Raw genomic sequence first — 13,312 nt, 5'->3', positions numbered from 1 at the left:
ATCGCAGCCTTTTAAACCCTATGGAGTGTAGTTCTACTCTGACACACGTGGGATTGCCATGAGTTGGAACTGACTCCACAGAAACAAACAACAAACGACACAGGGTGGGTAATAGCTGTAAAAGCTTTTTAAACTTAGAATAAGACTAGTTCAAGTTACCTTGAATAGACTTTAAGCCACGGGACCCAGAACAGCAGAAAGCTGGATCTTTTGGTGATGATATGGAAGCTGGGAGTTTGTTCAAAATAGATGTAAAATAGTTGTGTTGTCCCATTACCACCTTACCAGTTCATTCATCCCTAACCCTGCACTCCCATTTTTGTGACTCAGATACTTTTTCTGCCACTGATTTTTTGTAGGTCTTTTAGACTTGTTCAGCTCTCTTCAGTAGCTCTGCTGCCGCTCCTTTCTCCGTTTCAAATGCCGCTAAGAGAGGCCCAGTTAGGTACTGTCATCCCTATTGGAAGATTTATGTAAGAATAGCTTATAGGTTTCTGGCCAGTTTAACTATCATCCCTATTGGAAGATTTATGCAAGAACAGCTTATAGGTCTCTGACCAGTTTATGAATTCACTGCCCGTGGATCAAATGCCAATGTCTGGTTCATTCAGCTCTTCCTTTATGGCAGTTTACTTAGAAAGGATTGTGGGGATATGTGCCAGGCACACATGCCAGCGGTTTGCCTGTACAGAATTGTAATGAACCAAAAAAAGAATCACTTTAGGAATATACCAAAGAAGAAGTCATACAACAAGGGTAGATTTGTCGACACTGGGAAACAATAGGTTAGACAAATGGACAGACAGAAGAGCGTGGTGAATCAGTTTAAATAGGAGGTAGGCCTTTGTGAGCAGTTTGTGGTCAGTGGCTTTCAAAGAGCAGATAAAAAGAATGGCAGGGTTTTAAAAACAGTCCTGTAGTCACGTGCACCTAGTGACATGTGGACTCTTGGTCAAGCTTTGTAGTAATTTTTACAATTTCTTTCCAGATCACAGGCACCACCAATTATGTGATCTTTACTCCTCCATCCAGGTCATCCTATTTAATTCTTTAGCTTTTATTTTGACATAATATCACTTACAGAAAAGTGCAAGGATACTACATGTTTTTTGCTTTTGGGTCAGTTAAGTAGGAAAAAATGAAAACACTTTTTCCATTTAGGTCATGCAGTCACTGTTAATAGTGCTTACTCTGATTCACTCTGCAGTTTGAGAAAAGGGTGAATCTGCCTCCAACAATATCCCATCTGACTTCCTGGTCTCACAGTTTTCAGAATCTTAAATTCATTCACCCTAGGTAGAGAAGTCTGTTAATCTTCCTGATGCAGATTATGCAGTTACTTGCTAAATACAGAATTCAATAAAATGTTTCCGGAGACATGAAGCATAGTATGTGTTAATTAGTAGAAGATGAGAAGGGTTAAGAGTGGAAAAGGAACCTGTAATCTTGAAATCTACCAAAATAAAATAAAGGTACCCTGAATTTTACCCTCTGGAAAAACCTTAATTACTCCTTGCTTCCCAATTCAAAGACTTTTCTTCTGTGGGCCAGCAATGCAAAGGCTTCTATACCCTAGAGTAGGTGTCTTTCACCGAGCCATCATTGTCCAGATATTCTCGGGCCCTTAGTCCTTTCTCTAGGACCTCTTCGGGTTTTCCTTTGAGACATGTGATACCTTGCAACATCATTTTCAGGAACTCTTGAATATTTCTGCTTGTGTGTGCATGTGCTTACTTTCTCCCTCTCTCATGTCTCAAGTGACTAAAGTCTGATTAACTTGTGCAGGGGGGTTGGTTTGAATTAGTCTCCCTCAAGGATGTTAGTATGAACCACTGAATCAGAATATCTGGCTGGCCTCCAAGGCTGCAGGGAATTTCTCAGAGTTTTTTTTTTTTTTAAACGTGCCACTTTTTATGCACTGCAGAGTTAACAGCATACTTACTTTGGTTGAGTTTGTTCCATAATAATGAAATCCTCTTTTCACAAATCATTTTTTGAGTTGAGATTAAACTTTATACAGTGTTTTCTTTTCATGGGCATATACCCGTAAGGGTGTATCATAAGCCATGAACCCATCATTCAGATTTTCAGGTGACTAAGAGGGAACCATGGCTTCTGTGTGATTTTTGCAGTGCTTATTATGCATCGTCAGAATAGAAGAAAATGCTAAAACGCTCTAGATGTCTTGTTGTTGTTGTTAGGTGCTGTCAGGGTGGCTCCAACTCATAGCAACCCTATGTACCACAGAACAAAACACTGCCCAGTCCTGCACCATGCCCATAGTTGTTGTTATGCTTGATCCCATCGTTGCAGCCACTGTGTCAGTCCATCTCGCTGACAGTCTCCCATTTTTCCACTGACCCTGTACTTTACCAAGCATGATGTCCTTCTCCAGGGACAGATCCCTCCTGATAACATGTCCAAAATATGTAAGACGTAACCTCGCTATCCTTGCTTCTATGCAATGCTTAGAATGCTTCTAAGCAACATTCTGGTTTTACTTCTTCCAAGATGCCTAGAATCTACTAAAATGTAGTTTATAGTGTTAGTAACCAAAATACAGGTCTTATTGAGTCAGTATATATTTGAGAAGACTGATAACTTTGTTCTTCTTAACTTTTTTGTGTCATATCTACCAAGGTATTTTGCAACTTGAACAGCCACAAAGCCTTTTTTTTTTAGACTGAGTTTTTGGTTTCTTTGGCAGTGTAGATCCCTCAAAAACTTAGTTCTCTCATCTCTTTGTTTCCAGTTGTTTGCATATGCCAGTATCCAGGGTTCTTTTCTTGACGTATTTCTCAAGTCCAATTTGTTGGATTTTTTTCTTTCTTTGCCTCTGTGCCTCTTTCATTCACCTTAATGGTGGTTACCTTAAGGCCATCTAAAGCAGCAGGCTTCACCTTTAAAGTGAGTCACTTTATTTGACAGAGAAAATTTACTGGACCTTTGTTGTTCAAACTCTGGAACCTAGAAGCAATTGTTTCTTTTTCCCCCACCCTTCAAAGCCTCAAATTTCCAGACTCTTTATTCCATTTCATTTCTCCTGAAAAACTGGTTAGTTCTTTTCTACAATACTTTGATACAGGCAATTTTTTATGACAGTGTGATGTGGTTTGAAAGTAGGGTGCTCTGCTCCACACAAACATTCAGCACCCAGGCTTCTTCCCTCATGTGACTCTCTGACTCCAGGGCCTTACCTTCTTCTATATTCCACTGGAAAATAAAGAGGGAAAACGTGGAGGGTTATACAGGAAGGCTTTTTAGGGTTGAGGCCTGGAAAGGGTATGGATTGTTCTACCCCCCACCCCATTTCATTGCCCAGACTTGGTATTCTAGCCCTCCTTAACTATAAGGAGCTCTGGTGGCATAGTGGTTAAGAACTTGGCTGCCAACTAAAAGGTTGGCAGTTCAGATCCACCAGCCGCTCCTTGGAAACCCAGTGGGGCAGTTCTGCTCTGTCCTACAGGCTTATTATGAGTCGAAATCGACTCGACGGCGATGGGGTTAACTATAAAGTGCGCTGGGAAATGTAATTTTGCTGTGTTTTCCAGGCAGAAAAAAAGAAACAAGGTTTGGTGACTTCTGCCGCAGCCTGGATATAAATTTGGAAGTCCCAGAATATAGGTGATGCTTAAAGCCATGAATAAAGAAGGGGATCACCTCGTACAGGGTGTAATAGGAGTAATGGGAGAGCATCACAAAAGCAAAAGCACTTTCCTGGGGATCTGTACTGCTAAAAATAAGTCATATAACCTAACTGTACAATGTTTGGAAAATTACCTCTATGTTTACCGGAAAGTTTAAACATGTGAATTCAATAACTGGAAAAGTAATGTTTTCAGAAACTAGAATGTTTTAGCTACTTAATACAGAAAAAATATATATATCAGCATCATTATTTATGACTGTCATACTGCGCATGCTGACACCGGCATCTGTTGTATGGCATACTATCCGGCAGGCGCTGTGTTGAGCTTCCCTCTCCTTCAGCAGTTCTGTTGTAAATTAATTGAAGGCAGGGACCAGTCCTACACCTTTTTGATTGACTCTCTTTGCATACAGGAAATGACCTATAATATTCATTGGCCAGAGAGAGGAAGAACAATTCTACCTAGTATCGAAAATAATTTTTTAAAAATTATTTCATATGCAATTGTGTTTTGTTTCATTACCATTATCACAGCAATATTCCTTTCTATTATAAATGCAGACGGTCACACTTCAGTGGGTTAAATGTGCTTTTGTGGGATTGATTTAGGAACTATTTATAACATCGTTTTTATGGTAAATAGATTCTGTGTTCTAAACAACTGCCTTTACAAAGCCATTTTGGCAAAGAAAAAAAAAAGATGGGGACTGTTCAAAAATTTTCCCTTTTAGTAATTTTTTAAAAGGGAATTCAGTGAAAATGCCTTTTTGTTTGTCTTTCTCTTTTTTAATGAGTGTTTTCTTGTGCCATTTGCTACAAATAAATATTCTCAAACTTTCCATCTCAGGGTATGAGGTAACTGCTATAGCTAACTAGAAATAGATCAGGGATTAACAAATTTAGTGCATGCTTGCTGATGTCACAGGGTTGTGACTGCTGGAGGCAGACATCCCCACTATAACTAAAAAGAGGCTCGAATGGAAAGCATACAAATTGACACAGAAAAATATTTACAAGTTTTATTGTCAGTGAATTTGCCGTATTTATTTTGAGGACTTGCCTGTCATGAATAAGTTTGAAAATAGTATATAAGTTATGTCACACCCATTTCTATACTGCACTGCTGGGTGTAGGACATACGTGCCTCTTCCCAGACCATTGCACCAGTCTCCTGCCTAGCCTCCGCCAGCACCCCTTCCCTGTCCAACCCGCCCTCCAAGCCAAGATATCTTTTCAGGCTCCCCAGCCTGGTCTTCAGGCTAAATCAATCCTTTCCCCCCCGCCCCAGATTTCCTTTCCCTCTCTTTCTTTTCCTTTCTTTCTTTTTAGAAAAATCAAAACAAGAGAAGTGAACACACTTAAAGTTTTTACTTCAGCCACTTACCATTCTCCAAAATCACCCTCACCCACTTCCTTCACCCTTCTACAAATATATATCTCTCTCTACTTAAAAAATGCCAGATGTCATGAAGGGCCTCATTCAAAAACTGCTTTGTAATGTTTCTCTGATCTTCTTTCCCATCTGCATAAATCTTTACTTCTCCTGGGAACCTTGTATTTATTTTATAAAACTTTCCGTATTCTTCCTTGTATTATTATCATATTTCAATTGAATAGGTCATCGGTCTTAAAAAATTCTATCATTCTCTGGTGGTGTTTCTGTCACCAAGGTGATATTTTCCAACTCCTGATTCTTCTTCTTTGTTTTCAACTGTCACATTCCAATCACCAGTAATTATCAATGCCTTTTGATTGCATGTTTGATCAATTTCTGACTGCAGAAGTTGGTAAAAAAAAAAAAAAAAAAACTTTAATTTCTTCTTCGGCATTAGTGGACGGTGCGTAACTTTGAATAATATTAACTGGTCTTCCATGTAGGCATATGGAGATTAACCTGTCAATGACAGCGTTGTACTTGAGAATGGATCTTGAAGTATTCTTTTTGATGATGAATTAAACACCATTTCTCTTCAACTTGTCATTCCCAGCATAGTAGACCATATGCTTGTCTGATTCAGTATGGCCAATACAGTTTGTTTCAGGTTGCTAATGCCTAGGATATCAATCTTCAAGTGTTGGTTTCATTTTTGACAACTTTTAATTTTCCTAAATTCATACATCGTACATTCCACATTCTACTTACTAATGGATGTTTGCAGGCAGGTATTTCTTCTCATTTTGAGTTGTGCCACATCAGCAAATGAAGGTCCCAGAAACTTGGCTCCATCCATGTTGTCATGGATTGAATTGTGTCCCCCCAAAATATGAGTCAACTTGGTTAGGACATGATTCCCAGTATTTTGTGATTGTCCACCATTTTGTCATCCCTATGTGTTGTAAATCCTATGACTGTGATGTAAATGAGATGGATTGGTAGCTATTATATTGATGAGGTCTGCAAGATTAGATACTGTTTTAAGCCAATCTCTTTTGAGATATAAAAGAGAGAAGCAAGCAGAGGGACAAGGGGACCTCATACCACCAAGAAAGCATTGCTAGGAGCAGAGAGTGTCCTTTGGAGCATCCTGCACTGAGATGCTCCCAGACCAAGGATAGACTGATGGCAAGGACCTTCCTCCAGAGCCAACAGAGAGAGAAAGCTTCCCCCTGGAGCTGCCGTGCTGAATTTGGACTTCTAGCCTACTGGACTGTGAGAGAATAAATTTATTTATTAAAGCCATCTACTTGTGGTACTTCTGTTATAGCAGCACTAGAGGACTAAGTTAAATTTTGCTTTACTTCAAGGAGGCAGCTCTTCCCCAGTCATATTTTGAGTGTCTTCTAACTTAAAGGGCTCATCTCAGGCACTATATCAGATAATGTTCTGCTGCTATTCAAAAGGTTTTCACTGGCAGATTTTTTCCGAAGTAGATCACCAGGTCCTTCTTCCTAGTCTGTCTTAGTCTGGAAGCGCCGCTGAAGCCAGTCCACCATGGGTGACCCTGCTGGCATTTGAAATATCAATGGCATAGCTTCCAGCATCATAGCAACATGCAACCCACCATAGTATAACAAACTGACAAACTGTATGCTGAGCAAATAACCCAAGAATCCGGACTATATGAAGAAGAACACAACCTCAGAATTGGAGGAAGACTCATAAACTACCTGTGTTACGCAAGTCATACAACCTTGCTTGCTGAAAATGAAGAGGACTTGAAGCACTTACTGATGAAGATCAAAGACTGTAGCCTTCAGTATGAATTATACCTCAACATAAAGAAAATAAAAATCTCACAACTGGACCAATAAGCAACATTGTGATAAATGGAGAAAAGATTGAAGTTGTCAAGGATCTCACTTGAATTGGATCCTCAACACCCATGGAAGCAGCAGGCAAGAAATCAAACAGTGTATTGCGTTGGGCAGATCTGCTGCAAAAGACCTTTTTAAAGTCTTCAAAAGCAAAGATATAACCTTAAGGACTATGGTGTGCCAGATCCAAGCCATGGTATTTTCAATCACATCATATGCATGCGAAAGCTGGACAATGAATAAGGAAGACCAAAGAAGCATTGAAGTCTTTGAATTTTGTTGTTGGTGAATAATATTGAATATACCATGAACTGCTGGAAGAACGAATAAACCCAGAAGAACGAATAAATCTGTCTTGAAAGAAATACAGCCAAAATGCTCATTAGAAGTGAGGACAACGAGACTTCGTCTCATGTACTTTGGAGATGTTATCAGGAGGGACCAGTCCCTAGAGAAGGATATCATGCTTGGTAAAGTAGAGGGTCAATGAAAAAGAAGACCCTCAATGAGATGTATTGACACAGTGGCTGCAACAATGGGCTCAAACATAGCAACGATTGTGAGGAATGGTGCAGGACCAGGTAGTGTTTCATTCTGTTGTTCATAGGGTCGCTATGAGTCAGAACCAAATCGATGACACCTAACAACAAAATTATCATAGCTAGCGGATTGCCTGCTGTGTCTATGTTTTGTTTAATTTTGTGCCCCTCTCAGCACCTAGTGTAGGGGTCTGCTCATCGTAGAGGCATAAGAAGTGTTTGGTGAACAGTTAATTCTCTTAAAAGATAGGCTAGTTTAAATATACTGCATTTGAACTTGGTTTTTGTGATATCCCCTTGTATCATTCCGTATTTTTCTTTCACACGAGTGTCTCTAGATTTTCAAGGTACAATAACCTCCGTTTTTATTAACAAGTTTAATCTTGCTTTTATTCCATTCTCATCAGTCAGTGAATTCTATCCTCTCTCTCGGTAGCCTCGTGTGCAAACTGAACACAAGGACCACCATACTGGCAGCAACTAACCCCAAAGGCCAGTACGACCCCCATGAGTCTGTGTCTGTGAACATTGCGCTCGGCAGCCCACTCTTAAGCCGATTTGACCTGATTCTGGTTTTGCTTGACACCAAGAATGAAGACTGGGATCGTATAATTTCCTCCTTTATCTTAGAAAATAAAGGTATGTGAAGACATAGTATTCGAAGGGACAAAGATTAGCCATAACTAAATGAAATTATCTTTGAAGAAAATTAAATAAATGCTGAAGGTACCTACCTAATAGGACAATAGAGAGATGCCTAGACGGAAAGCAGTAAGTCAGTGGAGCCAGTTAGTGGGCCCCAAAATAATGAGCAGAAGGAAAAGGGCCTTTATGTACTTGCTGCTGATGAGATTATAGCTGTACAGTATTTCCTTGGTAAGGAAAGGGGTAATGTTATGATATATAATTACCACTCGTCTCTGGCACACAAAGAAAGCAGGACTGAATTATGAAAGAGAAATTTCTAAATATGGGCTTTGCTTTAAAATAGATTTACTCAAGTACTATTTATTACTATAGGACAGACCATAATTATTTTAAATAATTTTAACCCTTGTAGGAAGCTTACCTTTATTAACCTTAGATCCTAAGACTGCTTATTCTAGAACTGTATGCTAAGCAGAGAACAGGTCTAGCTTTAAATGGCCATAAAACCAGAAGGCCATTTTTTTAAAAATGAATGCAAGAACTTTATCAGACCTTTAAAATGGGATGTTTTGACTATTTTGGAAAATTATTGATCCAGTACTTGATATATACAGGTTACCCAAGCAAATCAGAGAAGCTCTGGAGTATGGAAAAAATGAAAACTTACTTCTGCCTCATTAGGAATCTACAGCCCACACTGTCTGACGTGGGTAATCAAGTTCTTCTCCGGTACTACCAGATGCAACGGCAGAGTGATTCCCGAAATGCAGCCCGGACAACCATCCGCTTACTGGAAAGCTTGATACGATTAGCAGAAGGTTTGTTTCATTTATTAAAAGATATTTTTATTGAGTGCTTCCTGCGTGCAAGGCATGGGGGTTGGCACCCTGGATTCAGAGATGAATAAGAATAGCTTTTTCTGCTGTAAGGGTAACGCAGCAGGCCACAACAACAGCAAGAGTGCTCATGTTGTTGTCAATTGCTGTTGAGTCGATTCTGACTCATGGGGATACCATGTGTGTCAGAGTAGAACTTCGTTCCTTAGCATTTTCAAGGCTATGACCTTTCAGAAGCAGATCACCAGGCATGCCTTCTAAGGTGCCTCCGGGTGGATTCAAACCACCAACCTTTCAGCTTATAGTTGAGTGCTTAACCATTTGAGCCACCAGGGATTCCTAAGATGTGGATAGTCACTTAAAAAGTAAGGGTGCTGAGCTATGAAATCTCTGCACTTCTGGGAATAGATTATGGGTGTTGAGTGGGATATAGTGTCATTAACAAAGAGAAATCTTTGCTACATGTCAGGACCTGTTGTAACTAAAGACATCATTTTGAAAGCCTTGTTTACTGATGCTCTGTTTCTCAGTGGCAGCTGTATTATAAACACTTTGGGTGGGATAGTTCCTTGTTTAGGATTGTTTCCAGCATAGCATCTCTAGTTCTTGTTCACCTGTTGTCAGTTGCAGCCCACCCCCATCATTATATCAGCCAAATTAACAATGCCATACCCTTGGAGTTACACCTTACTCTAAGGTGTAAGGCTTACATGCGTACCTATAATTAATATGTATGTCAGACCTTTTTTTCTAGCATCAGCCTTTACATTTAGCCCTTGTTTAAAAAATACTAAAAAAATTATTCATGTGAACTGTGAAAAACCTTAAACATATGTATCACAGGATGAAATAATGTAAGCTGAATAAAAAGTACCATAAAACAAGTAGGCTTCGTTTTTTCAAGTATTTCTAGCTAATATTAGGGTAAGCAATATCCACAATTCAGGCTTGCTAGTTTGGTAGTTTTGAAAAGCTAATTGATCTATTAAAAAAAAAATTTTTTTAATAGATCATAGATAAGGAGAAATGTCAGAGACGAAATATGAGGTTTAATTTTTTTTTTGTATTTTTATAGTAAATTAGAAACTGAGGATTAAAAGTTGTTGAATAGTAAATATATATTTACATAGCCTCTTTCTTTTCTAGAACCCAGAGTACTTTTTCATATAAATATACAAAATTGCCATGAACAACAAGAAAAATTAGGACCATTATTAGGGAAACACCCTTAAAGCTAGTTGAACTTAGACTTTTTGTACTTGTTATAGTAGTTCATTCAAAAAATAATATCTTTTGGTGGGGGTGAGTCAGATAGAAAATTATATTTATCACCTCAAATATTCATTTTAAAAAAAGAAATGATTCCTATCTTCATAGTTTCAGAAGCTCTTTGTTTTCTTAGCTCATGCTCGTCTGATGTTTCGTGACACTGTGACTCTGGAAGACGCTATTGCAGTGGTGTCAGTAATGGAGTCCTCGATGCAGGTAGGGATTTTTTGTGTACCTAATATTTGAACCCTATTTACAGCTTTCTAGAAGAAAAAAAAAGACTTTTATTGTTGTTGAGAATATACACAGCAAAACATATTCCAATTCAACCACTTCTACATGTACAATTCAGTGACATTGATCTTCAGGTTATGCAACCATTCTCACCCTCCTTTTCTGAATTGTTCCTTCCCCATTGACATAAACTCACTGCCCCCTAAGGTTTCTATCTGATTTTTCCAATTGCTATTGTTGATTTGATCCCATATAACTAGTTCTTAAAAGAGTATAATACTCAAGGCACACGTTTTTTACTAGTTAAGCTAAACTATTGTTTGGTTTTAAAAGACTTCAGGGGATATTTTCGGTTTAAGGTTTAAAGATTATCTCAGGGCAATATTTTCAGGGGTTCATCCAGCGTCTATGGTTCCAGAAAGTGTGGAGTCCATGATAATTTGAAATTTTGTTCTGGATTTTCCTCCTTTTGATCAGAAATCTTCTATAGAATCTTTGATCAAAATGTTCAGTAATGGTAGTTGAGCACCGTCCAGTTCTTCTGTTCTCATGCCAAAGGAGGCAGCTCTTCATGGAGGCAAGTTAGCCATACATTCGCTATCCTACTCCTATTCCTGACTCTCCTTCCTCTGTTGCTTCAGGTGAATAAGGCAATTTATTAATATATCAAGAGCTATAAACATGATCATATTCTAGACCTAATAATTCATGGAAATATACCTAAAGGAAGCCATTTAAAAGAAAGGGAAAAAATGGCATGGAGACATTCACTGCATCAGTGACATTGCTTTTGCCCATTGGTCTAAAGCAGTAGTTTTCAGTCCTTTCTCTCCTCAGCACATCTGAGGGATGCCCATGCTCCCACTGGTGACAGTGTGCCTTTGTAGAACAGTGATTGCCACCAAGAAATGGATAGAGGAATATTAAATTTGAAAAAGTCTCCCAGGTGATCCTGACACTCAAGATAGGGTTGTGGAGGGGGCTTAGTCGTCTCATCAGTGATCTCTAGTGTGTACTTGCCTCTCTGCAAGCTGTCCTGGTGACTCTCCCCGATATTTTTCATTTTCTCATCCCTCAGGGAGGCGCACTGCTAGGAGGTGTGAATGCACTCCATACTTCCTTTCCAGAAAACCCTTTGGAGCAGTACCAGAGGCAGTGTGAACTTATTCTGGAAAAGCTAGAGCTACAGAGCCTCTTGAGTGAAGAGCTAAGAAGACTTGAAAGGTAAGAAAGGAAAACCATGAAAGCTGAATGATGAGAAATTCTTGTTTGGCATTTAGTGAAATGAAAGAAGTGCAAATTAAGTGGAAAATCTGTCTGTACTGTCTGTAGGGGATTGTTTCAATTATTTATTGCTGTATAGTCAACCACCCCGAAACTCAGTGGCTTAAAAAAGAAAAAAAAAAGTGCTCTGAGAGTCAGAAATTAAGACAAGGTTCAGTGGGGATGGCTTGTCTCTGTTCATGTAGTATCAACTGGGGTTACTCATGCACCTGTGTTTAACTGAGAGCTCCCTGGCGCTCCCTGGGCTTGGCTTTGCCTTTGGAAAGGCTGCCTATTTTGACTGACCTCAGGAAATCGACTCGACGGCACTGGGTTGTTTTTTTTTTTTTAAGTTACTAGAAACTGACATGTATGGTAGCTTCAGAAAAGGAGGGAGTATGAAGTGCTGAATCAGTGTTGTAATAGAAAAATGGCAATTGGACTTCCCAAATTCAAAATGACTGTTCTGGAGGGAAAGATGGAAAAAATGAGTAGGTGAGGATCTAACATATAGGATTCTGCCTTAAAATGTTTTTTTTTTTTTTTTTTCCTACTGATATTTTCTTTGTAATGCAAAAGCATGTGCTGACCCTCCAAGCAACAAAACCAGATGTGGTATAAATGGAAGCAATTACCTCCAAGATACAATCTAAAGCTAATCTTATCAAGTGAGAAAAGCCCAGTGGCATATGGGCTTTTTCCCCTTAGGAAAGGTTCTCCATCTCTTAAGTTGTTTTTGTTGTTAGGCAGTTCCAACTCATGGCACCCTATGTGCAGCAGAATGAGACACTGCTGGTTCTTCAGCCATCCTCAAAATTGTTATGCTTGCACCCATTGTTGTAGCCACTGTGTCAATCCATCTCATTGAGGGTTTCCTCTTTTTCACTGACCTTCTACTTTACCAAGCATGATGTCATTCTCCAGGGACTGGTCCCTCCTGATAACATGTCCAAGGTACATGAGATGAAGTCTCGCCATACTTGCTTCTAAGGAGCATTCTGTATACTTCTTTGAAGACAGATTTGTTCGTTCTTTTGGCAATTCATGGTATATTCAATATTCTTTGCCAACACCACAATTCAAAGTCCTCAATTCTTCTTAGGTCTTCTTCATTCATTGTCCAGCTTTTCCATGTATATGAGCCAGTTGCAATCGCCATGGTTTGGGTCAGGCATACCTTAGTCCTCAAGGTGACATCTTTGCTTTTTTAACACTTTAAAGAGATCTCTTTCAGCTGATTTTCCCAATGCAATGCGTCTTTTGATTTCTTGACTGCTGCTTCTGTGGCTGTTGATTATGGATCCAAGTAAAAGGAAATCCTTGATGACCTCAGTCTTTTTCCCATTTATCATGATGTTGCTTATTGCTCCAATTATGAGGATTTTTGTTTTCTTTATGTCGAGGTATAATCCATACTCAAGGTTGTGATCTTTGATCTTCAGTAAGTCCTTGGAGTCCTCTTCTTATCTCTTATTCTTATCTCTTAAGGGGATCACATAATTATAATAAAACCATTTGTATTCTTATTACACTTTTCTACCAGGAAATGCTTTACTAGTGACAATCTGCCTCAAATGGTGGCAATTCTACCCACCTTAAAATTAAAATGGATCATAAAA

General features: G+C 39.0%; 1 protein-coding gene across 3 annotated transcripts in view; it reads left to right on the top strand.

Moving 5' to 3' along the window:
- Positions 1 to 13,312, top strand: part of MCM9 (minichromosome maintenance 9 homologous recombination repair factor) — a 97,366-nt gene that overhangs the window by 79,269 nt on the left and 4,785 nt on the right. For 2 of the 3 annotated variants that reach the window (XM_049899880.1, XM_049899872.1), the window contains exons 9-12: positions 7,880 to 8,082; positions 8,706 to 8,909; positions 10,330 to 10,412; positions 11,509 to 11,654. In XM_049899880.1, the coding sequence (XP_049755837.1) occupies positions 7,880 to 8,082; positions 8,706 to 8,909; positions 10,330 to 10,412; positions 11,509 to 11,654 (636 nt within the window). Of the gene's footprint in view, positions 1 to 7,879; positions 8,083 to 8,705; positions 8,910 to 10,329; positions 10,413 to 11,508; positions 11,655 to 13,312 lie in introns of those variants that run through there. The other variant, XM_049899889.1, reaches the window with a different exon arrangement.

Source organism: Elephas maximus, chromosome 1 (assembly GCF_024166365.1).
Source record: "Elephas maximus indicus isolate mEleMax1 chromosome 1, mEleMax1 primary haplotype, whole genome shotgun sequence".
Classification (NCBI taxonomy): Eukaryota; Metazoa; Chordata; class Mammalia; order Proboscidea; family Elephantidae; genus Elephas; species Elephas maximus.
The sequence above is the reverse complement of the archived record's forward strand: the minus strand, read 5'-3'. Positions and strand labels throughout refer to the sequence as shown.